The sequence below is a fragment of the Trichechus manatus genome, unplaced genomic scaffold (genome assembly GCF_000243295.1).
Source record: "Trichechus manatus latirostris isolate Lorelei unplaced genomic scaffold, TriManLat1.0 scaffold00057, whole genome shotgun sequence".
Lineage (NCBI taxonomy): Eukaryota > Metazoa > Chordata > Mammalia > Sirenia > Trichechidae > Trichechus > Trichechus manatus.
The window spans coordinates 1186202-1210766 of NW_004443993.1; the positions used below are offsets into that span (position 1 = coordinate 1186202).

The 24565-nt window shown below is 51.3% G+C and overlaps 1 protein-coding gene across 4 annotated transcripts in view; it reads right to left on the reverse strand.

Annotated features, from left to right (window-relative positions):
- Positions 1-3385: 3385 nt before the first annotated feature.
- The window catches only part of SMARCA4 (SWI/SNF related, matrix associated, actin dependent regulator of chromatin, subfamily a, member 4), an 88145-nt gene continuing 66965 nt past the window's right edge, over positions 3386-24565 (reverse strand). For 2 of the 4 annotated variants that reach the window (XM_004378330.2, XM_004378329.2), the window contains 6 exons: positions 22307-22560; positions 7470-7578; positions 7021-7122; positions 6151-6283; positions 5865-6007; positions 3386-3882 (listed from right to left, as the gene is read on the reverse strand). In XM_004378330.2, the coding sequence (XP_004378387.1) occupies positions 3850-3882; positions 5865-6007; positions 6151-6283; positions 7021-7122; positions 7470-7578; positions 22307-22560 (774 nt within the window). In that variant the 3' untranslated portion in view covers positions 3386-3849. Of the gene's footprint in view, positions 3883-5864; positions 6008-6150; positions 6284-7020; positions 7123-7469; positions 7579-22306; positions 22570-24565 lie in introns of all 4 variants that reach the window. The other 2 variants (XM_012556130.2, XM_023733188.1) reach the window with 2 other exon arrangements.

A 24565-nucleotide genomic window follows, 5' to 3' on the forward strand; every position in this document is an offset into this window, starting at 1 on the left:
TGCTTGTGGGTGCCCTCGTGTGAACTTTATTTCCAGCCGGCACATTCTTGTACACTAGAGCTGGTGACAGTTTCATTCAGGGCCCTGCTAGCTCCCTTCCACTGCGGTGCTTGCTTTTCCTTGTGTCCTGTCTTCTTGGCATCTATAGGTCTTTGGACAACTGGTGCCCTTGTTTTGTTGATGCTTAAGCATGGGCTTACCTTGCTTACTGGGTAATCCGTCCCTGTCTCCGGGCCCCACTTGTGCCATCTATGAAATGGAAATCACACCGCCCCCCACCCGAGCTCCCTGGAAGAAAGCGAGGAGAAAGGGACTGGCCAGCCGGGCAGAGCTGGCGGGGAAAGGGCGGGCAGTTGAGAGGGCTGGTGCTGAAAGCAAGGCTTGGAGGGCCGAGCAAGCAGTCCTCCCTGGAGCTGCAGCTCAGGCTGGCGGATGCCCCGGGTTCACGGCCACACAAGGACCAAGCCAGTTCCAAGATCTGAGGGCAAGGTCAACGGGGGAGCTGGGCTGGGGGGCCTACCGTCGTGACCTCTCACACTTCCACCACAGCCCACGTGTCTTTGTGTTCCCATGACACTGGTGTCACACATGTGGACGCTCAGCCAAACTCCGGTTGAGTCTCTTCATGTTTTCCTCAAAAACTCTCTTCTTTTTAATTGTCACAGTAGAAATATAGAGATACTCGAAGAAGGAAGTGGAAACCTCCACGAGTACATTTTGGCTTATTTCAGGGAGGTGCAGAAACCTATGGTCACATACCCTGGAAGTGGCGAGGCTAGGATTTGAACCCATGACCACCTAATGTGCGAGGAAGGTGAGCAGGGCTGGAGAAGCCACTGGCTCCATGACTGGCCGTGTGGACTCAGGCAAACGCTTGGTTTCCCTGTACTTCAGTTGTCTCATCTGAAATGTGGGGATAACCACTGTGAGGAGGTAATGAGCTCAAGCCCCATTTCCTGTGTGTTTAGGCCTCATGAGACCCCTTCTCAATGTGACCCACAATGCCTGTCCCCCATCTTTTCACAGCAACAGAATCTACAACTTTAGCTGGGCCACACAGGCATCCAAAATAAAGGCTGGATTTCCCAACTTCTTGTACAGCTAGGTGTAGCCGTATGTCCAAGCTCAGGCCAACAGGGATATAAGACAAAATGAGGTGTCAGCTTCCAGGGAGTGTCTCTAAAGGGCTGCGTGCCCTTCTCCTCCCTTTTACCTCCCTTTTGTTGGAATAAGGATTGGATAGATGGAGCCCCAGCAGCCATCTTGGGCTATGAGGTGATCTTGCAAATAGTGGCCTAATAGTCTACAGCACCAGGAAGAACCAACTCCAGACTTTGAAACGAGAGAGCTATGAACTCATGTCTAGTTTAAGTCACTGCTGTTTTGGATTTTGCTGCCATTTATAATGTTCTTATGCATACATTTTTGCCATATTCAGGTTCCACATGTACTTTTTTTTTCCTTAATGGATTCAGTTTTAAATTGGCCTCATCCTGAATACTGTGGAATCATGAGTTTGGTGAGCTGGCTCTCTGTAAACATTAAAATAAATTAAAAACATTAAAATAAAAAATGTGTACTTTCAAAATGACAGAGTGAGGATCTTGGCAAATGCTCTCCCTAAAAGCAATAATAAAACTACACAGAACTGTCAAGGACAACCATTTCAGGACTCTGGAGATCCATCAAAGGCATTCAACAAACTGAGAAGTGTTTATTCAAGAAAAACTACTGAACAGCAGGTAAGAACATTAGAGATTGTGGTATTTTTGCCCAAGGCTGCTCCCATTGTGGTCTCCAGGGCCAGGCCAGTAAAGGCAGCAGTGTCACTGCCAGACGGGTTGACTGTTGAAAACAGCTGAGATCTCAGTGTGGAGTGAATGGAGAAGGCCAACATCTCACAGCCAGCCTGAGGTTGTGATCCTGGTTAGGTAACAGACTGGCAAATTAGCCAGAAATTTAATAGGAGATCCAGAGAATGAGACAGCTGTTGTTGGCTCCACTATCCCTCGTGGCCTGGCCAGCTGTGTGCACGCCCAAGGCTACATGTACGTTTAGGAGAGCGTGAAGAGAGCGCCACTGACCCCTGCATCCCTGCTCAACAGGAGGCTGTGTGCAGGCACTGAGGGAACATGAGCCGCACTGGCATGGGGCCTGGGCAAGGTCCACCAGCAAAGGGGGGAAGCCTCACTGATTCACGGTGTTTGACCACAAGCTCTGACCAATCACTAGCTTACCACTAAGGTAGGCTGATCCAGGGGCTACTCCTACAGGTAGCCAGGCTTAAAAAGAAAAATTTCAAAAACCAACAAAAAACTGAGCAGAGATATCAGCAGCTGCACACTGTGGGAGAGACAGACACACCCTACACAGTCCAGGCAATTAGTACATAAACAGACAAAAACACCTCCCTGTAGGGGAACCAGAATTCAGAGTTGCTACAAAAATGTGTCCATTTTTCAATAACAAAAAATTGCTAGAGACGAAAGAAACAGGAAAGTGTGGCCCATACTCAGGAAAAAAAAAAAACAAACCAGAATCTGTGAGGGTATCCAGACATTGGGTTTACATAAAGACTTCAAAGTAACCATTATAAATAGGTTCAAAGAGTTGCAAGGAAACTACAGCACTAGAAACAGAACAAACAGAACGCAATTAAAGAGAATGTTGTTAATGTTGTAAAAAACGTAACTAATGCCACTGAACAACTTGTACAGAAATTTTCAAATGGGAACCTAATTTGCTGTGTACACTTTCACCAAAAACACAATAAAATATTCTTAAATAAACATGTTCAAAGAACTAAAGGAAACTGTTTAAAGAATTAAAGGCTTGGGTTGCTATGAGTTGGAATATATAGGGTCACTGTGAGTGGGAACTGACTCGGCAATGGGTTTGGTTTTTTTTTTGGTATGATGATGACTAATCAAAATCTCAATGAAAAGACAAAATTTATTAAAAAAAGAGTAAGTTCTGGACTAGGAAGCACCCCCTGACCACGTGGGCTCCCCACAATGCCCCGTGTTTCCTGATTTACAGCACTGACCTGTGTGGTGCCTGCCTGGTTGTGATGGTCGCCCCTAACCCCTGCCCCGTCTGCAGGCTCCCAGGGGGAAGGGACTGAGCTGCTTGCTCCCTGTGGCTGAACAAATAATGAAGAACTACAATGGCACACAGTAGGGCCAAGAGCCTGGCAAAGTCCTTTTCCTTTGCCTGGGCCTCAGCGTCCTCCTCTGTGAAAGAGGCCTCAACGGTTCTGGCAACGGAAGGAGGAAGACGGGGACCTGGACGCAGTGCAGCCCCACACAGGCCTCCAGGTGGCAGTCACCACCGCGCCAGGAGCCCAGGAAGCCAGGAAGAAGTCCACCAGAGGCACGGCTGTGAGTTTGTTGTCGCTTTAATTTATTACTGTATGACATCCAGTGACACTGACACACCCCGCAGGGCCTGCACGCCCCGGGCCGCGGCGAGCCTGACCTGTCCAATAAAATACAGTACGAGGAGTGGACGGCTACACGCATGCATCCACGGCTTACACTACAGTGATTCCAAACTGCGGCTGCAACAGCACTGCCAAGAAAGGAAACGAAAAACAGGTATCGTGTGTTCCCCAATTCATAATTCTTTTTTTTTTTTTTCTTTTTTCTTTTAAAACAGTTAATGCTGTTACAAACGCTACTGATGCCAGGACAGGGTCAGACACAAACGGTCCTACATCTTCTCTGCTGTATAAATATGGAAGATTTCTGTTTATACAGTTTTACCCCACGTCGGAAACTACATCTGCTGCTACCCGTTACTGCTATCTGGAACGAGGGGCTCGTGGTTGAGACTGTGGAATGTCGGCACTCAGTCTTCCTCGCTGCCACTTCCTGAGCGGTCCTGGAGGGGGAAGGAGGAGAGAGCGGTGAGTGGGCCTGTCCATCACGACCACCTGCATTACAGGGCACTCTCGACTGGGACCTGGCTAGGCTTCAAATATGTGTGTGCCATGAAACACCTGATGCAGGCCAGAAAACCTCTTTCTCCAGGTGAACGAGTGGCAGGGAAGGGCGAGTCTTTGGCTTCAGGCCCTGCTGTCACAACCACGACCCAATTTCCTTTTTCTGCAGAGCGACTGGCCCCTGTGCCCACCCGGTTCTTTCTCAGGATCTGGGAGGCAGGCTGGGCCCTCCCTGCTGCATCCTGCTGCTGTCTGTCTTTCCTAGTGCTCTGACCCATGGCCGGCAGCCTGGCCTTGCTTCAAAACCATGTTGGTTACCTCTTCTAAAGAAACTGTAAAGAGCTTGTCAAGGGCCACAAAACACTCTGCTGGATTCAGACTGGGCAGGAAAGACACTGTCACAGGCCTGATCCTCCTCTCCAGACACCTGGGCCACCCTGCCACACACTCAGGACTTCTTTAAAGTCCTCACGAAGGTCACGGGCATCTTTTGCTAGATTTATTCTGAGGCACTTAATTTTTTTTTTTAACATTACCTGCCTCACCTTCAGACACTCGAGTGTCATGACCCCTGGTCTGGATGAGTAACAGGTAAAAAGCTAAATGAAACAGTCACGACCAGAATTTTAGGCACTGCAAATACAGCAAAACCTGCGAAAGCCAGAACCTGTGTAAGGTGGAAACCTGTCAGAGAAGGAAAACGCAAATATTTTCCACTAATGGAGAGCGATAGAAAACTGGTAAGACTGCACCCCATCAAAGGTGGAAAACTTAGGAGACCCAGAAAAATAAGGCAGTCCCGTCGAGTTCCAGCTCTCACAGGTTTCACTGTAATTACACGAAGATGGTGATGCAGTTGGAGCAGGCAGGAGAACAGAACTGAAGACAGCCTGTGGCATCACCCACCCCGCCCCCAGGGAGACACTGGATTTTTTGTTACTATTGCAAATGGCTACAAAAAAAAAATCCCAAGGACAAAACAGCAAATGGGGCACGCTGTGCTGGGAGGCAGGCCCCGTGCTGCAGTACCCACCAGGAATCCACACGACCCCCCTGCTTTGCAGAAGAGGAAACTGAGGCTCAAAAAGAGAAGTGACCTGCCCGGGTTCCAAAGCTGGGGAGAGCCAGGTGTCAGGGCTAGAAACAGGGTGAGGGTACCTGGGCATCGTCTGACATGTGCCCCTGCCCCCCGGCTGCTGGGGCCTCACGTCACGTCCCAGGAAACTCTGCAGTCTCCATGCCTATATCCAGCTCAGTTACACCCAGCAAGTGAAGCTGCTCCCTGCGCCCCCCCAAAATGCCCACCGCAGGCTTGAACTTTCTGCATGTGCTCAAGCGGACCGCAGCCGCCTCAGGGGCTGCCAGCACATCCCAGCGGCACCACTATCGGCCTCGCGCACAGTATCTGCTCCATGTTTTCATTACCGAGGATCCTACGACTTTCGTTTTTTTTTTTGTAAAGCCACTAGTGTCGTGCTGAAATCCTCTTGGACCAGCCAGAGCAGCAGCAGGAACAGCCACAGGCACACCACGTGTGTCACGCAGGGCGAGGAGTGTCTGGTGGCATCTCTAATCCCGGTGCCCTCCCCTCCCACTGCCCTCAGCAGACACCTGGTTCCATCCTGCCTCGGCATGGAAGCCCCTGGGGTGCTGGGCAGGTCTGCCTCAGGTGTCAGGAGCACTGGCTTAGTCGCACAGGCCTGGGCCTGAGTGGTGGCTCTGCGGGTACCGGCCGTGTGACTAGGGCAGGCCACATGACTCTACGCTCAGTCTCCCATCTGCAGAGCAGGGTGCTAGAGTGTCTCCCCTCATGGGGTGCTGCATCAGGCCCTGGGACGCAGTGACGTGGGGATTGATCACCAGCGACCCCACCCCCACCAGCCCCAAGGGGCTCCTCCCACCTGCGGGGCCCGGCCCTCACCTCCTCCTGCTCCTCCTCACTGTCATCGTCGCTCACAACCGGCTTGGCCCGGGACCCGCGGCTCGGCCGCCGGCGGCTCCCCTTTAACCGATCCTGCGCCTTCTCCTTCCGGCCGAGCTTGATCTTCACTTTGACTGAGCGGGCTGGGGTGGGCACGAGAGGGGGGAAAGAGGAGAAATAAGATGTGAGCTTTGAAGAGCACAGCACCTCCTGAGTCAGGACCCCAATATCCTAACCACACTACGGACAGTTCCCTGATGTCCCACCTCCCTCCCACAGGACTCACACTCAGACTCTGAGCCTTCCTCCTCGCCCTCCTCCTCCTCCTCGCTCTCCTCGCCTTCACTGTCATCCTCCTTCTCAATTTTCTGCCTCACGCTGGTGAAGACCGACTGCAGGACAATGGAGTCTTCATAGATCTGGGTGGGAGACACGTGGGCTTGAGTGGCTGGGGCCTGATTGGAGGGCTGTCCGCTCACCCAGCCCCACATCTGGCCTGTGACAGCTGTGTGACGGCGGGCTTGGGCTTCAGCCCCACAGGGCGGAGGGACACAGGCAGTCGGTGCCCCAAGAGCAACAGGCTTACGAAATGCTGCCAGGAAAAGGTTTCAAGGCCAAGTACGCGAGTTTAGAGATGGCGCAGGTTCCTCCCCCCTTGAAGAGTCACAGGGAACTTCAGTATTCACAGGCCCTTCGAGGGTCAGTGGTCACTGCGTCCCTGTTCAACCCAGCATCTTCCCCAAACTTAAGTGACCGTAAAAGCCCCTTGTCAGGAATACCATCCTGACCGTAGTCTGCTGAGCTGAGGGTGGGAGGGGGTTTAACTTCATCACAGGAAAGACCCACAGGCTCTTCTTTTTGAGAGTGCCTCTGGTGAACTTATAATTCCAACACCTACACGGCATCGCTCACGGGGCCATCGGGTGAATGGATACTGAGTTTATTTTCTCTGTTTTGCTTGTCTTTCTTTTCTGCCTCTTTTCATTATGAACACGCACTACTTTTGTAATCAGTAAAACATTCCAAGTTGCTGGGAATTTTATTTTAACCCACTCAATCCAAAAGAGACCAGGGACATGTTGGTTTGGAGCCCAGGCTGTGAGGGGGGCAAAGGCGAGAGTGGGGGACACCCCCCGAGCATGGACGGCGCCCTCACCAGCGAGCCCTCCAGGTTGAAGGTCTGCGCGTTCTGGCACAGCAGCATGACGTCCTTCTCCAGGTCATTGAGGCTGCGGTATTTGTGGTTGCGAATGCGCTCCTGTGGGGAAGGAAGAACAGGCCTGACCTTGGGGCTTCCACCTCACCTGCCCGCCCTCCACTGTGCACACAAGGGGGTCGTGGCTGAGCCACACGACTGAGGTCGGGGCCACGGGTAACCTCTAGAGTCCTGAGCACCTGCTGCCCCCATACACCCTGGCCAGCCCTCCCCACAAGACAGGCCACCAGGGCCCTCAAGGCCAGAGGAGCCAGTGACCAGTCTCCTGGCTTGACGTGTTCCCACACATCCCAGCCACTCTCGGATGAAGGTGCCAAGAAGCACCTGGGACAGATTTCCCCCAAGACGCTGACACAGGGCGTGTGGTGTGAGAGCCGCTGGGGTGTTACCTTTATCTTCTTAAAGTCCACGGGCTTGCGGATGAGCTCATAGTACTCGGGCAGCTCCTTGCGTGAGGGCAGCTGGATGAACACCTCGCTAAGCTGACGTCCACTGCTACTGCAGAGGGGACACAGCCAGCGTCACCCAGGGGCCTGCTGCCCTGGGGGCCCCGACCCTGCCAGCAGCTCCCGGGGAGCCCCGGCATTTGAGGGCAGAGAGGGTGAGAAGTTTAGAGTGGACACAGGAGAAAGTTCCCAGGTACACGCTGTCCTGTGACTTCCGAAACATTCCCGAGAGGCCACCACGCACAGTGGGCAAGACCAGGGCCGCTGGGCCCGGGAAGCTGGTGTGAATTGCAGCTCTGTGGCTGACCCTGGGCCACCATTCAGCCTCCCTTCCCCACGCTGCAAAGCCCTCTGAATCTGCCACCAAGAGACACTTGGCACAAGGTGGAAGGGCGGTGATTTGTGTGTTCACGTCTGCAGTCCGTGCAGCTCTCACACACACGCTACGGGCGGCACTGGGAGCCAGTGAGCTTCAGGGGATTTGGCAAAAACCCTAAAGGAGGACAAAAGCTGTTTTCCAGCTCTTTCCACTGAGGTTGTTTTCTACCCAGGAGTAAAGAAGCCATGCTGGCACCCAGGACTGCAATGGTGCCTTGTGCTCCTCCTGGTCTGTGGGAAAGTGCATCCATCCAGTCACCAGGTGGTGGCTCTGCTGGGGACAGCTGGGGGAAAGGCCCTGAGGAGAAGTGAGCAGAGCAGTTCAAGAACTGAAAGACGCCAGCGTGGATGAGCTGAGAAAACGCATCTCATCAGCAGCTTCCCCTCCTGCTCTGTCACCTCAAGAGCTGGGATTCTGTCTCGAGGCTGGCATTCCACAGGCAGGTTCTGCTTGGTCTGGTGAGGGTGACCATCCAGGGAGCAGGTGACTGATCGTGATCCTCTCCACCCCGCCCCGCCCCGCCCTAGCTCCCACACTCCGGATGGGCTTTCATCCAGTCCCGCTGCCAGAACGTCTGGCACGCTGCCCACTCCTTCCAGCTGCTCTGAAGTTGGGCAATGCTACTATATCCTGGCTTCAGACCCTGGAGACGGACGGTGGCGCAAAGTGGCTGAACACAGCGTACTTCCAGCTCCTTAGGAGACACTCATGCCTCTTCTTTGTACCATAAACAGAAGTGGAGCCTCATGTCTCGGTCAGTCAATTCTGTCTTGGCACAGTGAGGTGCTGCTGCCAGACCCTTGGGGAGGCTTGTGCCGTCACCGAGCTGAGCCCCTTTGGGTCCTGGCAACTCTGGCCTCCTCACCAGCACCGGTTTTTCACCTTATTTTCTTTTCAAGCAAATTCTCAAAGGACCGAGCATTCCGTCCGCCCCATCCCGCGTTTCCACCATCAGTCCGAGGGTCACGGATGTAGCTACTTTCTGTTTTTCATTTACTCTTCTGGAAGGCAGCAGGGGCAACAAGACGGCTTTTGGGTTTTGTCATGGATGGGGTTTTGTCACGGATGGCCCCAATTTCACAATGCCAGTAAGGAGCAGATCTGCCTGACTGCTGCCCTGAAGGCTGCACACAGCTGGGACCCGGGGCCTTTTCTCAGCTGGTATTCCTGGGCATCACGAGATCTACAACCCTTTCTCCCCACAGGAGCCTTTGAGTTGCAGAGCTGTCTAAGGGGACACCCACACACACAGGGTTGGAGTCCTGCCACACACCTCACTTGCCCTTGACAAGAGCCACCATTCAATCCTTGCTCTGGGTCGGTATTGAGCCAAACACTCTGCACACATTTTCTCACTAAACTCAGAAGCAGGTACTAACGTTATTCCCTTTGTTCCGACGAGGGAATTGAGGCGAGAAGCTCACCACGCCCCGCCCAACACAGCCTGCCTTGGGTTTCCAACTTCTGAGACTTCCGTTCAGGCTGTAAATCAGGGACAGTATCTGCGGATGCCGGCGAGGACGTGCAGTCTCTAAGTCATCGCACCCCATCCACTGTGCTGGCTGGATCCCCAAGCCCCTGCAGGTCCTGGACTCCCACAGGTAACTGGAGTTTATTTGCATCAGCTTGGAAGATAAGAAAAACCAGTTACAGTCCAGCTGATACCGACTCATGGAGACCCCACGTGTGCCAGAGAAGGACTGTGCTCCACTGAGTTTTCAGTAGCTGATTTTTCACAAGTAGATCACCAGGGCTTTCTTCCAAGGTGCCTCTAGGTGGACTAGAACCACCAACCTTTTCATTAACAGCCAAGTGTGTTAACCCTTTCTATCACCCGGGACTCCTAGAAAGTGAGAACACACAGCAAAGCATGCTTGCTACTCCCTCGGATAAGCAGACTAGGAGGATGGGAAAGGGGCCTTCTGCCAATCACGGCCCTAAAGCCCAGGCAGACCCCGATCCACGGGAGACCCCCTCCTCAACCTTGCTGTCCTCTCTATGGAATTTTCCAAGCAAGGAGGGGCAAAGAGCCCCTTCCTTCTCATGTCAACAACAGTGCTCTACGCCCCTGCCCATGCTACACAGCAAAAACGACGTTTGACCAGGACACACACGCACAGGAAAGGTACCGGAAAGACTGGTTTCCTGACGCAACAGTCTGCCTTACCAAGTGCAACCTACTCGGATATTTCCTATTCTACTTCATTGTTTAGAAATGCCAGTTGTGACCTGCTAAATTCGCTCCACAACACACCAATGGGTCCAGACACTTGTGTGAAAAGCCTTGCCCGGGAGATGTGGTGAGTGTGCTGCCGGCGGGCGCTCCGGGGTCACGTGGGCATGGCGGCAGGTGGCTGGGAAGTGAAGCAACAGTGGGTGCGCGTGGCCCTCTCCTGAGGGCAGCTCCCTGTAACAGAGCTGAAAGTTTATGATAAGACCCTCTCCTCCATTGGGCTGAGAAGAAATTACTTCAGCGAGCAAACAGCAGGGAGCAACAGGACTCCCTCTCACATACCTTTGGGACAATTATGTCCTCGAGGAATAAAGGGCCCATTGGGTCCAGCCTGACATCCTTCTCTGGGCAACAAGCTCGGAGACAGGACAGCATGGGACTGGAGATGTATGTGAGGGTCACAGGCAGACTTTTAAAATTCCCTCCCTCAGACAGCAAGGACCTCTAGGAAATCACCTGGCATAATATTTTAATTGCCAAAATGCCAAGATGTCATTTTAAATCCTCTGGATTAAAGAATCCTTGTAGCTTGCTCCCTGCCGGGCTGCTGTGGCCCCCCAATCTTCCTCCCTCCCTCTGATCACATCTCTGTCTTGGAGGCAGACCCGCCACAGCCTCCTGCTTCACAGACTAAACCCAAAGTCTGACGATGACGGCATGGCCCTCCTGCGCTCTGGCCCCACTGGCCTCCTCACACCCCCTCGGGTCTGTGTGGCTGCTGCTCCCCAGGTGGCCCTGGCTCCCGCCCGCACCTCAGCACAAATGTCACCTCCTCAGTGGGTTCTCTGAGCCCCCAAGACCACTTACTACCCACTCCCTGACGCAACTCTCCCTTCTCTCTCTCAATAAAAAAGAATTATTTAGATGTAGCACAGAAGGCACAAGTCTTCAGGGTCCGGCTCTGTGAGGTGCACACGAGGCTCCTCGAATCTCCCATGGTCCCACCCTCACACGTACCCCTTAGGGAGTTGCTACACTGACCTCTGGCCCCTGGCTGAGCTCTGCCTCTGCTTGAACTTGATATAAATGGACTCCTGTAGGTACACCCTGTGTCCTTGTGGCTTTAATTCGCATTTCCTCAATGCTGAGCACCTTTTCTGTGGCCTTGCTGGGCATCTGATATGCTCTTCCATGCAGTCCCTGCTCTCCCCCAGGGAGGCCTCTGTTGGGCACGTTTCCTGCAAATACTTCCACCTGGTGTCTTTTCATGAATGGATCTTACTTCTAAGTAAATCCAAATTACCAATGTTTTCTTTTATATTTAATGCTTTTCCTGTCCTGTTAGAGAAATCTCCATCTACCCCAAGGTTATAAAAATATTCCCTTTCCTTGCAGAAGCTTTGCTAGTTTCCCCTTCTACATCCTTAGATGTGAGGCTGGTTATCCTGACTTGCTTTTCTCCACTGTGGTGCCCGTCATCCTGTCATATCACAGCCGCCTGCCTGGACCCCAACCAGAACATGAGCCACGAGGGCAGAGACCCTGCTGTTCTACTGGCCGCTTGGTCTCTGGCCCGTGGTACACACTAGGTGCTCAACAGACATCTGCTGAAGGAAGGAAGACATGAAGGCAGCTCCGGATGGAAGTCTCACACTCATGGAGTGACATCTGAGCTCAGGCCTGGTTCCAAGGTGTCATGGATTGAATTATGTCCTCCCAAAATGTCTGTCGACTTGGCTAGGCCACGATTTCCAGTATTGTGTGATTGTCCACCATTTTGTCATCTGATGTGATTTTCCTGTGTATTGTTAAATCCTATCTCTATGACATTGATGAGGTGGGATTAGGGGCAGTTATGTTAATGAAGCAGAACACAATCTACAAGATTAGGTTGTGTCTTAAGCCAATCTCTTTTGAGATATAAAAGAGAAGCAAGCAGAGAGACATCGGGACCACATACTACCAAGAAACAAGAGCCAGGAGAATAGCACATCCTTTGGACCTGGGGTCCCTGCGCTGAGAAGCTCCTAGACCAGGGCAAGATTAATGACAAGGATCTTCCTCCAGAGCCGACAGAGAAAGAAAGCCTTCCCCTGGAGCTGACACTCTGAATTCGGACTTCTAGCCTCCTAAACTGCAACAGAATAAATTTGTTTGTTAAAGCCATCTACTTGTGGTATTTCTACTACAGCAGCACTAGATGACTAAGACACAAGGTCATGCTGTAATTAGGGGAGGGTCTTATTGCCCCCACCCCCACCCCAAGTGACTGTTTACATACTACCCTGTTCCAGAAAATACTTGTAGCGGCAACTACCCAGAGCTAGTCCTCCAGGTCAGCAACAACTCCTCTGTGGCCTCCAAGCAAAGCATCTCTCATTTGTGCCCAAAGGGGTCTGAACTGGTTCCTGCCGTATGCAGCCAGGAAGTCCCCATGGACACATCCCTTCAAGTCTAAAACCAAATTACAACACAAGGAGGAGTAGGAATGAAGGAATCCAAAGAGATCAACAGACCCGGGACAGGAGAACAGAAGCCCAGACCGTTAGTACTCAAGAGATGGTCCACGTCCCTTCCTTAACAGATAGCGAGACCGAGCGCTAGGCGAGCTCGCTAGAGACACACAGAAGACAGACGGCAGTCAGGGCGCTGGCACAGGTCCCCTTGGTGAAGTCACAATCTCTCTCACCCCTTCTTATCTGCAGCTGTAAACCAGGGGTCAGCCAGCATTTTCTGTCAAGAGCCAAAGTCAAGACTTCAGGCTTGTGGGTCATCCGGTCTGTGTTAAGACTCTGCTGTTGTGGTGCTAAAGCTATCACAGACAGCGGGTAAACGAGTGCGCTTTTGCTGTGTTCCAATAAAACTTTACGTGTGAACACTGACATGTGAATTTTCTGCAATTTTTACATGTTATGAAGTATTCTCCTTTTCTTTTTGTCAACCATTTAAAAATGTAAAATCCATTCTTCATTCACAGGCTGGACATATACAGGTGGGGGCCAGCTTTGGTCCTGAGGGCTGTAGCTTGCTGACCCCTGGTCTCTATCAGGGATCGAAGCATACTGCCTGGCACCCTTGCTTTCTCATCCTCTGACAGTGGTAGACATTGCTAATCCATCACAGCACCATTCTAAGCTCAGTCTCAGGTAGATACAGCAATCAGTGCAGATGCTACTCAAGAGAGAGCCCACCTGCCAAGCAGACCTGCCCGTGCCCTCCTCATTGTTCCACAGGCCTCACAGAGCATGGAAGTTGTCCTGATCTGCCTGGTCATTTAAGCAGAGGAGTACTCCCCGCACACACACTTCGTCCTCCCTCCCAGCGTCCCGGTCAGACCCTCTTTCTATGACCCCTTCTTTCTTTTGACTCTAAGTCGGTGAACTGAGCCAGCCAGGGTCTCAGTGGTGAACTGTCTCAGCAGCAGAACTTTTGCCTGGAACAGGATCTCTCTAGATATCCCATAAATAAAACAGATTAGAGAGGTACCTGATTAGTATGAAATTATTTTCAAGGTTCAATTTTTTGAGACATTATAAAGTCAAAGCTATTGAGACTAGAAAAATAAAAAATCTGGGGCAGGTCCGTTTACTCACTGATATTTATCAGCAGCCCCGACCTACGGGGCACCCACCCTGGAAGTCCAACCTGTCTGAGTTCTGGCTCACGGCTGCATGACAGAGAAAAAACCCACTCCCACCAGAGTAGCCGCCAGTGAAAATGACCTGGAAGCCGCTTGCCCTGCGATCGCAGCACACTCTTCCAGCAAAGACAGAGGGGCGAGAAGCTTTATTCTGGGGTCTGTGGGCCACAGGGTTACAACGCTGACAATTTCTGATGAGCCAGTGTTTGGGCCATGCGACATCCAGGAGCCGGGTGCTTATCATGGGTTTAATATAGTTCACAGTGAGATCCAAATTTAAGTTTTAAGAAACCTTTATGCTCCTGTGTAACTCAGTTTGAAAACCACTTAGTTGAAAAGCCTTGCCTTGAAGGTGAGACCCTGAGCTTTTGGCTGGCGCAGGGTCACAAGGCAAGTGGCAGAGGCCAGATTATAATCCAGCGAGCTGCTCTGCTGTGTGGAATTGGCCCCTGCCAGCAGACCGAACCCTGTGGGGCTGGGACTGTGTGGCACACATCACCACCACCCCATGGATGTGCGCCAGGCACTGACATTTGCTGTGGGTGCTGAGGACAAAGCACAGAGTCCTCTGACCAAAAGTCACGACAGCGCAAAGAATATCTCAGGACGAGGGAGAGTGAAAAGCAAGCCCGGGAGGGTGGAGTCAGGCCTGTGGGTGTAGGTGTCCGGGGGGCAGGCCCACTTTCTGGGGGATGAACACAGCCTCGAAAAGTGCCCTTCCTTTTCCGTATCTATCACTGTCAGTGCTCCTGTTAAGTGTTTGGCAGCTCTGAGTCAGAGGATGCCTCAAGCTACTTCTGATGTGGCAGGAAGTACAGGATCTGGACATGGAGGACAGAGGGGCCCTGGGAGTCCTCTGGTCTACCTGGAAGGATGTGCATGAGGGCTTCGGGGGAGCAGCGGTCCGGCTGGGAGATGGTGCCCCCGTGGTGCACTTAGCAAATACTCGCTGGGTGAGGGAAGGGAACATCAGACCCAGCTCCACCTCTCCTGCTAATTTTATTCTTATTGTGGTGAACATAGTAAAACGTACACCAATTCAACAACTTCTACATGTACAATTCAGCGACATTGATTCCATTCTTCAAGTTGTGAGCCCATTCTCGCTATCCTTTTCCCAATCATTTCATCACCATTAACATAAACTCACTGCCCCCCCTAAGCAAAAACTCCCCCTTTCTCCTTCCCTCCCATCCCTGGTAACACTATTAATTTTTGGTTTCTGTATATTTGCTTAGTTTATGTGAGTGGGATCATACACTATTTGTCCTTTTGTAACGGACTCATTTCACTCAGCATGTTTTCTAGGTTCACCCACGTTGTGACATGCATCAGGACTCCATTTCTCTTTATGGCTGAGCAATATTCCATTGCATGTATGGACCACATTTTGTTTATCCATCATCCGCTAATGGATATTTCCGTTGTTTCTACCTTTTGGTTATTGTGAAAAGTGCTGGACAGGTTTCTGTTTGCATTCCTGCTTTCACTTCTTCCTCCTAATTTTTAACCAGTTTTATCTCAGAAGTTTAGCATCTTATCAATTCATCCTTTTATCTTGCTGCCTTTGGCTTTAATTTACCTACATTTGTGATTTCCTATTTACTCAACCATTTCTGACTGTAAAGTCCTTTTCCCTCCCCTTTGTTTCAGCCTTTCTGAACCTCCCGTTAGACGTCCTGTCTTCCCCGTTTATTGTCTCAGTAGCACAGGCTTGCTGAGGTGCACCCGGCATTGGAGGAAGGCCCCACACACCAACACAGGCTGCTCCTGACCCCGAGTGGCCAAGAGGCAGGAGGGTGAGGGTGCCACCTGGTCACCAAGTTGGGACGTCTGCATCTGGGCCTGTACTGTCTTCAGCTTTTATGTTTTCATTCCTTCCAATTTTAAGACCATTCGACATCCCCGAGCCAGCTGCTCCGTTTTCTTCACATGGATCTGTCTCCACTGTGGCACCCACCTGGGGCAGCAGAGGGTGAGGCCCAGGGACAGAGTCAGCCACACAAATGGGGCAGGTGGAGGGTCTTGCAGCACAGTTCCCACAGGCACAACCTTGACATGGCACCTGGCCACAGGCCAGCTAACCCTGCCTGTGGACGTGTGGGAGCAGAGCCCCCCATCCACCTGCACCCCTACAGGCTGGCCAAGGGTTCATGCACAAAAGGGTACCACTCTTCTCAAGATGTTCCCTGTTGGCCCAGCGGCCAGCTCAGTGTACCTCATCTGGCCGGAGTCCAGGTTCCAGGCTGGGCACCAAGCAGACAGTGCTGACAGACCTGGGCCCACAGGCGCAGGGCCGCCATGTCCTTCCTGGAGCACACGCCTGCTCCTAGCTTGGCCTTCCTAAGACTAAAGGCTGGAGAACCCTGAGGCTTCCCTGCTCCCTCAGCAACTGCCTCCCAGACCCACCTGCCCCTTCTCCTTTCCCTCAGAACACATCCCCCAAGTACCTGCGCTGAGAGGCTTGGAGTGAGCAGGGAGAAACTGTCTCCACCTGGGGTGACTGCTCCTGTAGAATGCTTCAGCTGACAACATGCCTCATACTAAACAATGTTGTAGCTGTGTCTCATGGTCCTGGATTCTCTCACACCCTGAGGTATGACCTTTCTACTCTGAAGAGCAACCCCGCTTCTGGATTCTACACAAGGAGGCGTCAGGCTTGTGAGCGGGCAGAGGAAGCCACCACCACGGGCCTGGCTGAGGCACCTGCTCACTCCCTGGGCTCGTGGCCCTTTGTCCCCTCCTCCACAGCTCCACTCCTGACAGTCAATTCCAGGTACCCTCTGAGTTAAGTGCCCAGCCCACGGAAGCTCATTTGGGCTTCTCCACAACCCCATGTAGGGACTTGGAAACTGAGGCACAGAGAGGGTGAGTGACTTACCTAAGGCCGCACAGTGGGAGGACATGGGAGTTGAGCCCAGATCTGCAGGACACTCAAGCCCAGAAAAGCACCCACATGGTCGCTGCCTCCTGGCTGGGGGATGGGCCAGAGAGGCCCCCTGGGAGGATTAGCCTTCGAGGCTTGTACATGTTATCACTTTTCTGAACTATCTCAGCGTAAACTGCAGAATTACACCTCTTCAGTCTTAAAAAGGTCAGCGAGCGTCTCCTAAGAACAAGGATATTCTCTCACGTGGCCTCCGTACCACTGTCAAGTCCAGGACACGGCACCATCATTGCACACACCGTCTGTACTGTGGCGCCCAGCTGGCTGTATCGCTGGCAGTGGCTAAACGGAGCAGGCTGGCAGCTGGCAGGAAGCCTGGGGGGCTGGGGCCTGGGAGTTCCTACTGTGTGGTCCTCTCGGCCCTGCCTGCTAAGGCAGCACCTTCCTGTAGACGCACCTCTCCGAGACCTTCCCAACCCTGCGGCACGCACTTGTACTTGGGATTTGGAGCCGGTGCACTGAATGCCTCAGCCATCAGCTGCCGATGCCTCTAAAGTATCAAGGGACAAAGACACCAACCGGCGGAACACACAGCCCAGTGACAAGGCCCAAGCCCAACCCAAGCCTAATATTTCTGCACGTTTAGACTTTAAAGTAAAAATTCCCTCTTTAAACTTAATTTCTTAATTCTAGTTTTGACTTTGGCTGTTGACCAGTGGGGTTCCTCAATGGAGTTTGAGATTTCAAACCATCCAGGTGAAGGCGCTCTCTGCTGCTGCAAAGCTCCCATTGGGCCAGCCGCGCCCCAGGCCCCTGCAGGGCGCTCTGTGGGCGCAGCTCTTCTCAGTCCCTCGTCGCCTGTCCTCTGTTCCTCAATGCCCAAGGTCCATCGCCTTCAGACCCCGGCACATCCTGCTCCCTCTGCTTTTCTCCTGGTGGTCCCTGCTGACCCCTCAGGCCCTGCTCACATGGCATCTGCTCCTGAGGCCGTCGCTGACACCTGGGCTGCCCGTGTTAGCGCCGATCACACAGCATCACAGAGCTCGCCAAGCCTCGTGACCGTGGCCCCCCAGGAGCTGTGCCCCAGTACACACACACTCAGAGCAGCCTCTGGGCACCACAAAACGCCAGGGACAACCTCTGGAGAGAGTAGAGACTGAGGTCAGCCACATGGGTAGCAATCACGTCTACGTGATCGATAAAAACCCTGGCCACCAGGGCTCGGGTGAGCTTCCCTGGTCGGCAGTACTCTGTCTTGCCACACAGCACTGTTGGCAAAGTGAGCATGGTTTAACCTTACAGCAGGTTAAACCGTGTTGTTGTTTTCACCCGTAGTTTCAAATTTAGTTTGTTAAGAATAAAAAACTATCAGGTAAATATGTCAATTGTGTACTCAAACATCATCTTTGAAAGTATTTGCCAAACGAGGTAGCTTTTCACCTAGAAAAACATGACTGTCTTCTTGAGTTTCTGTGCCCTGCTCAGTCTTTCCTGAGACCACCAGCAAGCCTGAGCAGGTTCCAGTGAGCGGCCTGACCTGCTCCAATGCCAACAGAACATTTCTCAACGGCACACTTAGGAGGCTTCCTTTAATAATCGTTCTCGCTGCTCTGCCACTTGTGATTCCCCTACAGTTCTCAGTCTAATGGATAACTTCCTGGGGGATGGGGGGCTACAGTTAAAGCAGGGCTTTGAATCCCTACTGAGAATTGGCATTTCCAACAAGTTCCCTGCTGAGAATTTGCGTTTCCATCCCAGATATACTGAATCAGAATCTACATTTTAACAATATTCCCAGGCGACTCTTACGTATAACTTCACGGGAACTTGTTAGAAATGCAAATTCTCAGCAGGCCTAAAAGTATGGCCCCAGACACCCTTTTAACTCAGCACTGAAGTCACTTCCGAGGTTCACCCTTCAGCCAAAGATTAGACAGGTCAACAGGGCGAACAGTAACACACGTGAGGAATGTGCTTCATAGTTCAATCACGTATACGAAACTAAATGGGCACACCGGCCCAAAAGCAAAGATGAGAAGGCAGGAAGGAACAGGAGAACTAGACGGATGGAAACAGGGAACCCGGGGTCAAGAAGGGGAGAGTGTTGACACACTGCGGGGTTGGCAACCAATGTCACAAAACAACTTGTGAATTAATTGTTCAATGAGAAACTAATTTGCTCTGTAAAGTTTCACCTTAAGCACAATAAAATAAAACAAAACACTAAAAAAAATAAGTAAATTTTCAGCAGGGGTTTGAACCACACATGAACTCCTCCACTGAGGTGTCCTGCACACGCATCTGACACGAGCTGCAAGTGTAGCCGCAGGACTCCGAGATCGCTGTTCTCATCCAAGCGGACCTCAAAATCCCTGTAAGAATCTAACTCTTCCGCAACAGAACAGTCGCAACAAGGCAGTCACTTAACTCTGAGAGCTAGTTTTAATTTACTGGCTGATTTAGCATCTAATGTCACACAGGATGGAAGAGTGATTTTTTTTAGCCACATGATATACAGCTAAATAAGATTCTCACAAGGCTTTTCAGTAAGCCACAAAATGACCAGGAAAATGCCCTGACACCTGACATACTGTTTTCTTTGAGAATATTCAAGGCCTTATCAGTCAGCTCAGCACGCTGTTCCCAAGCTTTTTTTTTAAACCAAGGTACAACATAACATAGGAGAGTACACACGTTAAATGTACACCTTGATGTTTTATGTACACACCTGAGTACCTACCACCCAGATCTACAGAGAGAACATTCCAGCACCCCAGAAGACTCCCTCATGCCCCTTCCCTTTCAATTCTCCCCACCTCGGGTAACCTCTCTTCCAACGATCATCACTATGGGGCAGATTTTGAATTTCATATAACAGTAGGGACTCTTCAGTGTCTGGATTCTTTGACTCAACAAAATATCTGAGAGATCATTCCATGTGGCGGTAATGGTTTGTCTTCATGGCTATTGGAACTCTACTGGACGACTACGGCACCAGTTACCCATTCCGCTGTGGGTGGACATTCTGGGGTTACCATGAACAAAGCCGCCACGGACACTCTCGAACATGTCTTTCGGTGGACATATGCACTCAGCTCTCTTGGGTATGTAACTAGGATTGGAGCTGCTGGACAAGAGGGTATGTGTACGTTTAGCTTTAGAAGATATTGCCAAAGAGTGTACACTCCCACAAGCAGTGTGTGAGGGCTGACTGCTCCACATCCTTGCTGACACTTGAAGGAATCGTAGCCATTCTGGTGACTGGATGGGGAGGTGTCTCACTCTGGTTTTAACACACATTTCCCTGAGATTATAATGATGATAAAGTGACCCTGAGCACCTTGTCACATGCTGATTGGTCATCTGGAGATTCTCTTTTATGAGTTTCATGCCTTTTGCCCATTTTTAAATTGGGTTGTCTTTTCAGTCTGTGGCAGGAGTTTTCACTATCTTAATGATGGTGTTGTTTGAATAACAAATGTTCTTAATTTCAATGAAGTCTAATTTATCAGTCTTCTATGGTCTAGCCTCTGGGTGGTACAAATGGTTAAAGTGTTTGGCTGCTACCCAAAAGGTTGGAGGTCTGAATCAACCAAGAGGTGCACTGGAAGAAAGGCCTGGCGATCTACTTTTGAAAAATGAGCCATTGAAAACCCTTTGGAGCACAGTTCTACTCTGACACACTTGGGTTTGCCATGAGTTGGAATCAACTCAATGGTAACGGTTCTTTTTTATTTTTTAATGGTTAGTGGTTTTTGTGTACTGCTGAAGAAATCCACACCTACTCTAAGGTCGTGAAGATTCTCTCGTATGCATTCTTTTAGAACTTTACCATTCACATTACGTTTATATTTGCAATCCATTTTGAATTAATATATGTGTATGGTGTGAAACAGGGCCAAGGTTCATCTTTTCCATATGGACATTCAATTGATCAGCATGGTTTATCGAAATTCAATTTGTCTCTGAATTTCAAGACCGACCGCTGTCGAGTTGATTCCGACTCATAGTGACCCTATAGGACACAATAGAACTGTCCCCCAGGGTTTCCAATGCTGTAACCTTTATGGGAGCAGACTGCCACATCTTTCTCTCATGGAGCACCTGGTGGGTTCAAACTGCCAACCTTTTGGTTAGCAGCTGAGTGCTTGAACTACTGTGCCAGCAGGGCTCCTGAATTTCAAGTGTCTTTTTCATTTTAATAATTTTATGTTTTCCTAACAAGAATAGAGATTAATTGGGGTCTGTCATTTTCACTGGATTCGGCATAGTTCATAAAACCGTATTTTAAATAATTGTCAGTCTTTCAGTTACTTGTTTCTTTGTGGAACTTCCCTCAAAGTTTGCAAATTAGAATCAATATTTTTTCTCAATACTGACACTATCTACTTTTTCAGATCCAGCAGTTGAATCTGAACACCTTTTTCTGCATCATCATTGGTTTCTTTTCTAATAATAAAAAATTCAGTTTTAAGGGTAGTTTGTATCCTTCAACTTAGGTAGTACAATTGTCATGAATCCCCCAAGCTTCCTTCCCCCAAGATCCCTTCCAAACAATGCACTGGGGGTCAGACCAAATACTTTTCCCTCCAATAGATAAAATTCTCCTCATACTTTTGCTTCACGACAAGCAGCAAACTGTTACTATAAAATCAAGCTGTATGGGGACAGTCACATTGGCCATTATGTTCTAGAAAACGAAATAAGCCACCAGTGGAAGAATGAGCTGCATCCTGCGCGGGTGCAGGCATCACACCCCCGTCCCCGCAGCCTTCATGATCCCACATGACTGCTCTGCACGGGGGGAGTGCACACAGGCCCTCGTGGAGAGGTAGGGAGAGCCACCGTTTGCTTTTTCTTATTTAAACAGTACTCATGACCTGCTACAATGTACGTCATGACCCACTACTGGGCCGTGGCCACAGCTGAAGCCCGTGCTGCCTTGTATTTGCCATGTGTCTGTGATGGCAGGGATCCCACTATCTGGAGTGGAGCCCAGCAGAGAACAGGCATCTGGTCTCCACGTTCCACATGCAGCTGACCACAACGGACAGACCGAGAGGGGCCAGGGTAAAAGTGGGCTTGCTAGTCATGCTGAGCATGGGGAAGATGGCAGGGAGAGCAGGAGAGGTCTAGAGAAGAAAAGTTGTTCGCGCTCTCTGCTACGGCCATACCAACTGCCTTGTCACAGTCTACCTGCCTGCCTGACGCAGCCATGACTGCATGAACTTCACCTCCTTCCACCTCACCTCTGCGTTGTTGCTTGGACCCACCCAGCCACCTGACTTCTTGCGGCCTCTCCACCTGCTGCTCTCTGCTGGCTACTCTCTCCCAAGACCTGCCCTTCCTCAGGTCTCCTCTCAGATGTCTCCCTGTGAGAAGGCTGCCTCTGAAACAGTGTTCGTGCCTGTCTCCCAGCCATGCTTCATCTTCTCTCTTATCACAGCTGATGGTGTGTGAGTTTAAGACCCATGAGGGCAAGGCACTGCCTGTCCTGTTCTTGGCCTGGGACACAGGATTCAGGCAACGCTGCTTGAATGACTGCACGCTGGTTCACAGGCTCCAGCCACGGAAGGCCACTGGTTCCTACAAGTCCTCACTGAGCCACGTGCAGAGCACACTGGCTGGGTGTCCTGACAGGCGCGGCACCTCCTCAGACGCAGAGCCCCGGTCTCCCGCCCACCCCATCTCCTCTGCTTACCTGTCCTTGTACTTGATCACGGCATCCACGATCTTCTTCATCTTCTTGGTGAGGTTGGGTGGGTTGGGGGAGAGCTTCTCGGCAGGAGGCCGCCCGCGCTTCTTCTGCTTCTTGCTCTCGTCATCCTTGTCACGGCTGCGGGTGCTGGTAGTCGGCGTGGAGGAGCCGGCGTCGCTGTCCCGCTTGCGTTTCCGTGACGATTTCTTCTGCCGGACCTCCTCTTCGATCTCCTCCAGCGTACCCTCCTCGATAGCCTTCAGGGTCAATAGTAATAAAATAGGACAGCCAGCACCGAGGTTTACAAGAGAAGGCCGCGACGCAAACCCCTGGGGACCCCGGCGGGGGCAGGCTGGGTGGGGAGGGGGCTCACCCCGCATCTACTATCCTTCCAGCTCGGCCTGCTTGGGACTGACGGACACGGCCGCCCTCCACCGCTGTCGGGCAGACACTGAAATCAGGGGCAGGCACCAAGCTGTGTCAGCTCGGCCTCCCCGGTGGGTACCCCACCCAAGCCTGTCCTTCAAAGAGAAAGTTGTACCAATCGTCACTGTACAAAGACACTGTAATCCTGCAAGCTCTCCATCCAGACATGATGCCAACGCTTCCGCTTCAGGCCCGCCCCATCTTCTTAATGCACATACACACCATTTTAGCCAAAACTCGAAGCCTACGTACTGCACTGTCACTCATTTTTCCGGCTTACTATATCATGGATCTTTCTCCTGTCATTTCTCCATGACATAATTTTAACAACTGTTTACTATATCATCGCATGATGTGCCCTAAAACTTCCCTGTTCCTGGGCATTTAGGTTGTCTCCATTTCCACACACACACCCCCACTCTAAGCAATGCCATGACTAACATCTGACTTGCTTTAAGATAGATTCCTAGAAGTGAAACTGCTGAGTCCAAGGACATGATCATTAACAACATTAAGTAAAAAAAATCCCCTATTTATTACTTTTCAATGATAATCACTAAGTTGCACGTTTTATCCCTCTCTGGTGCCATGTGCACCAGATCCTTTCAGTTGTTCCTAGCTGTTGCCCTTCTGGGCTACCAGGCCGTCCAGGCACCCTGTACTGGGTTCCTGGGGCTGCCGTAGCAAATTACCACAGACTAAGTGGCTTCAAAGGACAGAAACTGATTCTCTCACAGTTCTGGAAGCCAGGATTCTGAAATTAAGGTGCCAGCAGGTCCATGTTCCCTCTGGAGGCTCTAGGGGAGAATCCTTTCTCGGGGAGCCTGGCTTCAGGAGAGGGGGTGGGGCCTGGACCCAGAGGGACATATAGCCGCTCGCCTCCACTTCCGGGCTGAGTGTTAGCCTGGCACTGAGCTGGGCCGAGGAGACAGCAGCGGCAGAACTGGACAAAGTCCCTTCCCCTCTCAGGGGCCACAGGGGAACAGTAATCAGAGGAACATCGCACGAACACGGTGATGATGTGTCACATGCCAGAAAGGGGCATGGACGGTGCTCTGAGGGTGTGGAAGGAGGTGTGTCCTGGTCGGGGACAGCATCCAGGGAAGGTGGCACTTGAGCTGAGATGTGGGGAGGCATCCAGGCCAAAAGATCATGGAGGAAGCGCAGCAGGCAGGAGGGATGGAGAGAAGGCCAGCACGGGGGGATGGCAGATGCTACAGACACAATGGGTGTACTGGGTTGAATAGTGACTCCCAAAATTCATGTCCACCTGAACCTCAGAATGTGCTCTTATTTGGAAAGAGAGTCTTTGCAGAAGTAATTAGTTAAGGACGGAGACGAGATCATACTGCATTAGGGTGGGCCCCAAATCTAATGAGAATATCCTGATAAGACACAGAAAAGGACCCACAGAGACACAGAGGAGATGTCCATGTGAAGACGGAGACAAAGACTGAAGTTACAGGGCCACCAGGAGCTGGAAGAGGCAAGAAAGACTTCTCCCCTAGAGCCTTCAGAGGGAACATGGACCTGCTGACACCTTTATTTCGGAGTCCTAGCTTCCAGAACTGTGAGAGAATCAATTTCTGTCATTTGGAGCCACCCAGTCTGTGGTAAATTGTTACGGCAGCCCCAGGCCAGTACAGGGTAGCTGGATGTCCTGGTAGCCCAGAAGGGCAACGGCCAGGAACAAGTGGAAGGATCTGGTGCACATGGCACCAGAGAGGCTGCCAAAAACTAGTATGGATGACATGTCCACCAGGAGTGTCGGTGTCTGTTTTAGGCGACTGTGTGTGTGTGTGTGTGTGTGTGTGTGTGTGTGTGTGTGTGTGTGTG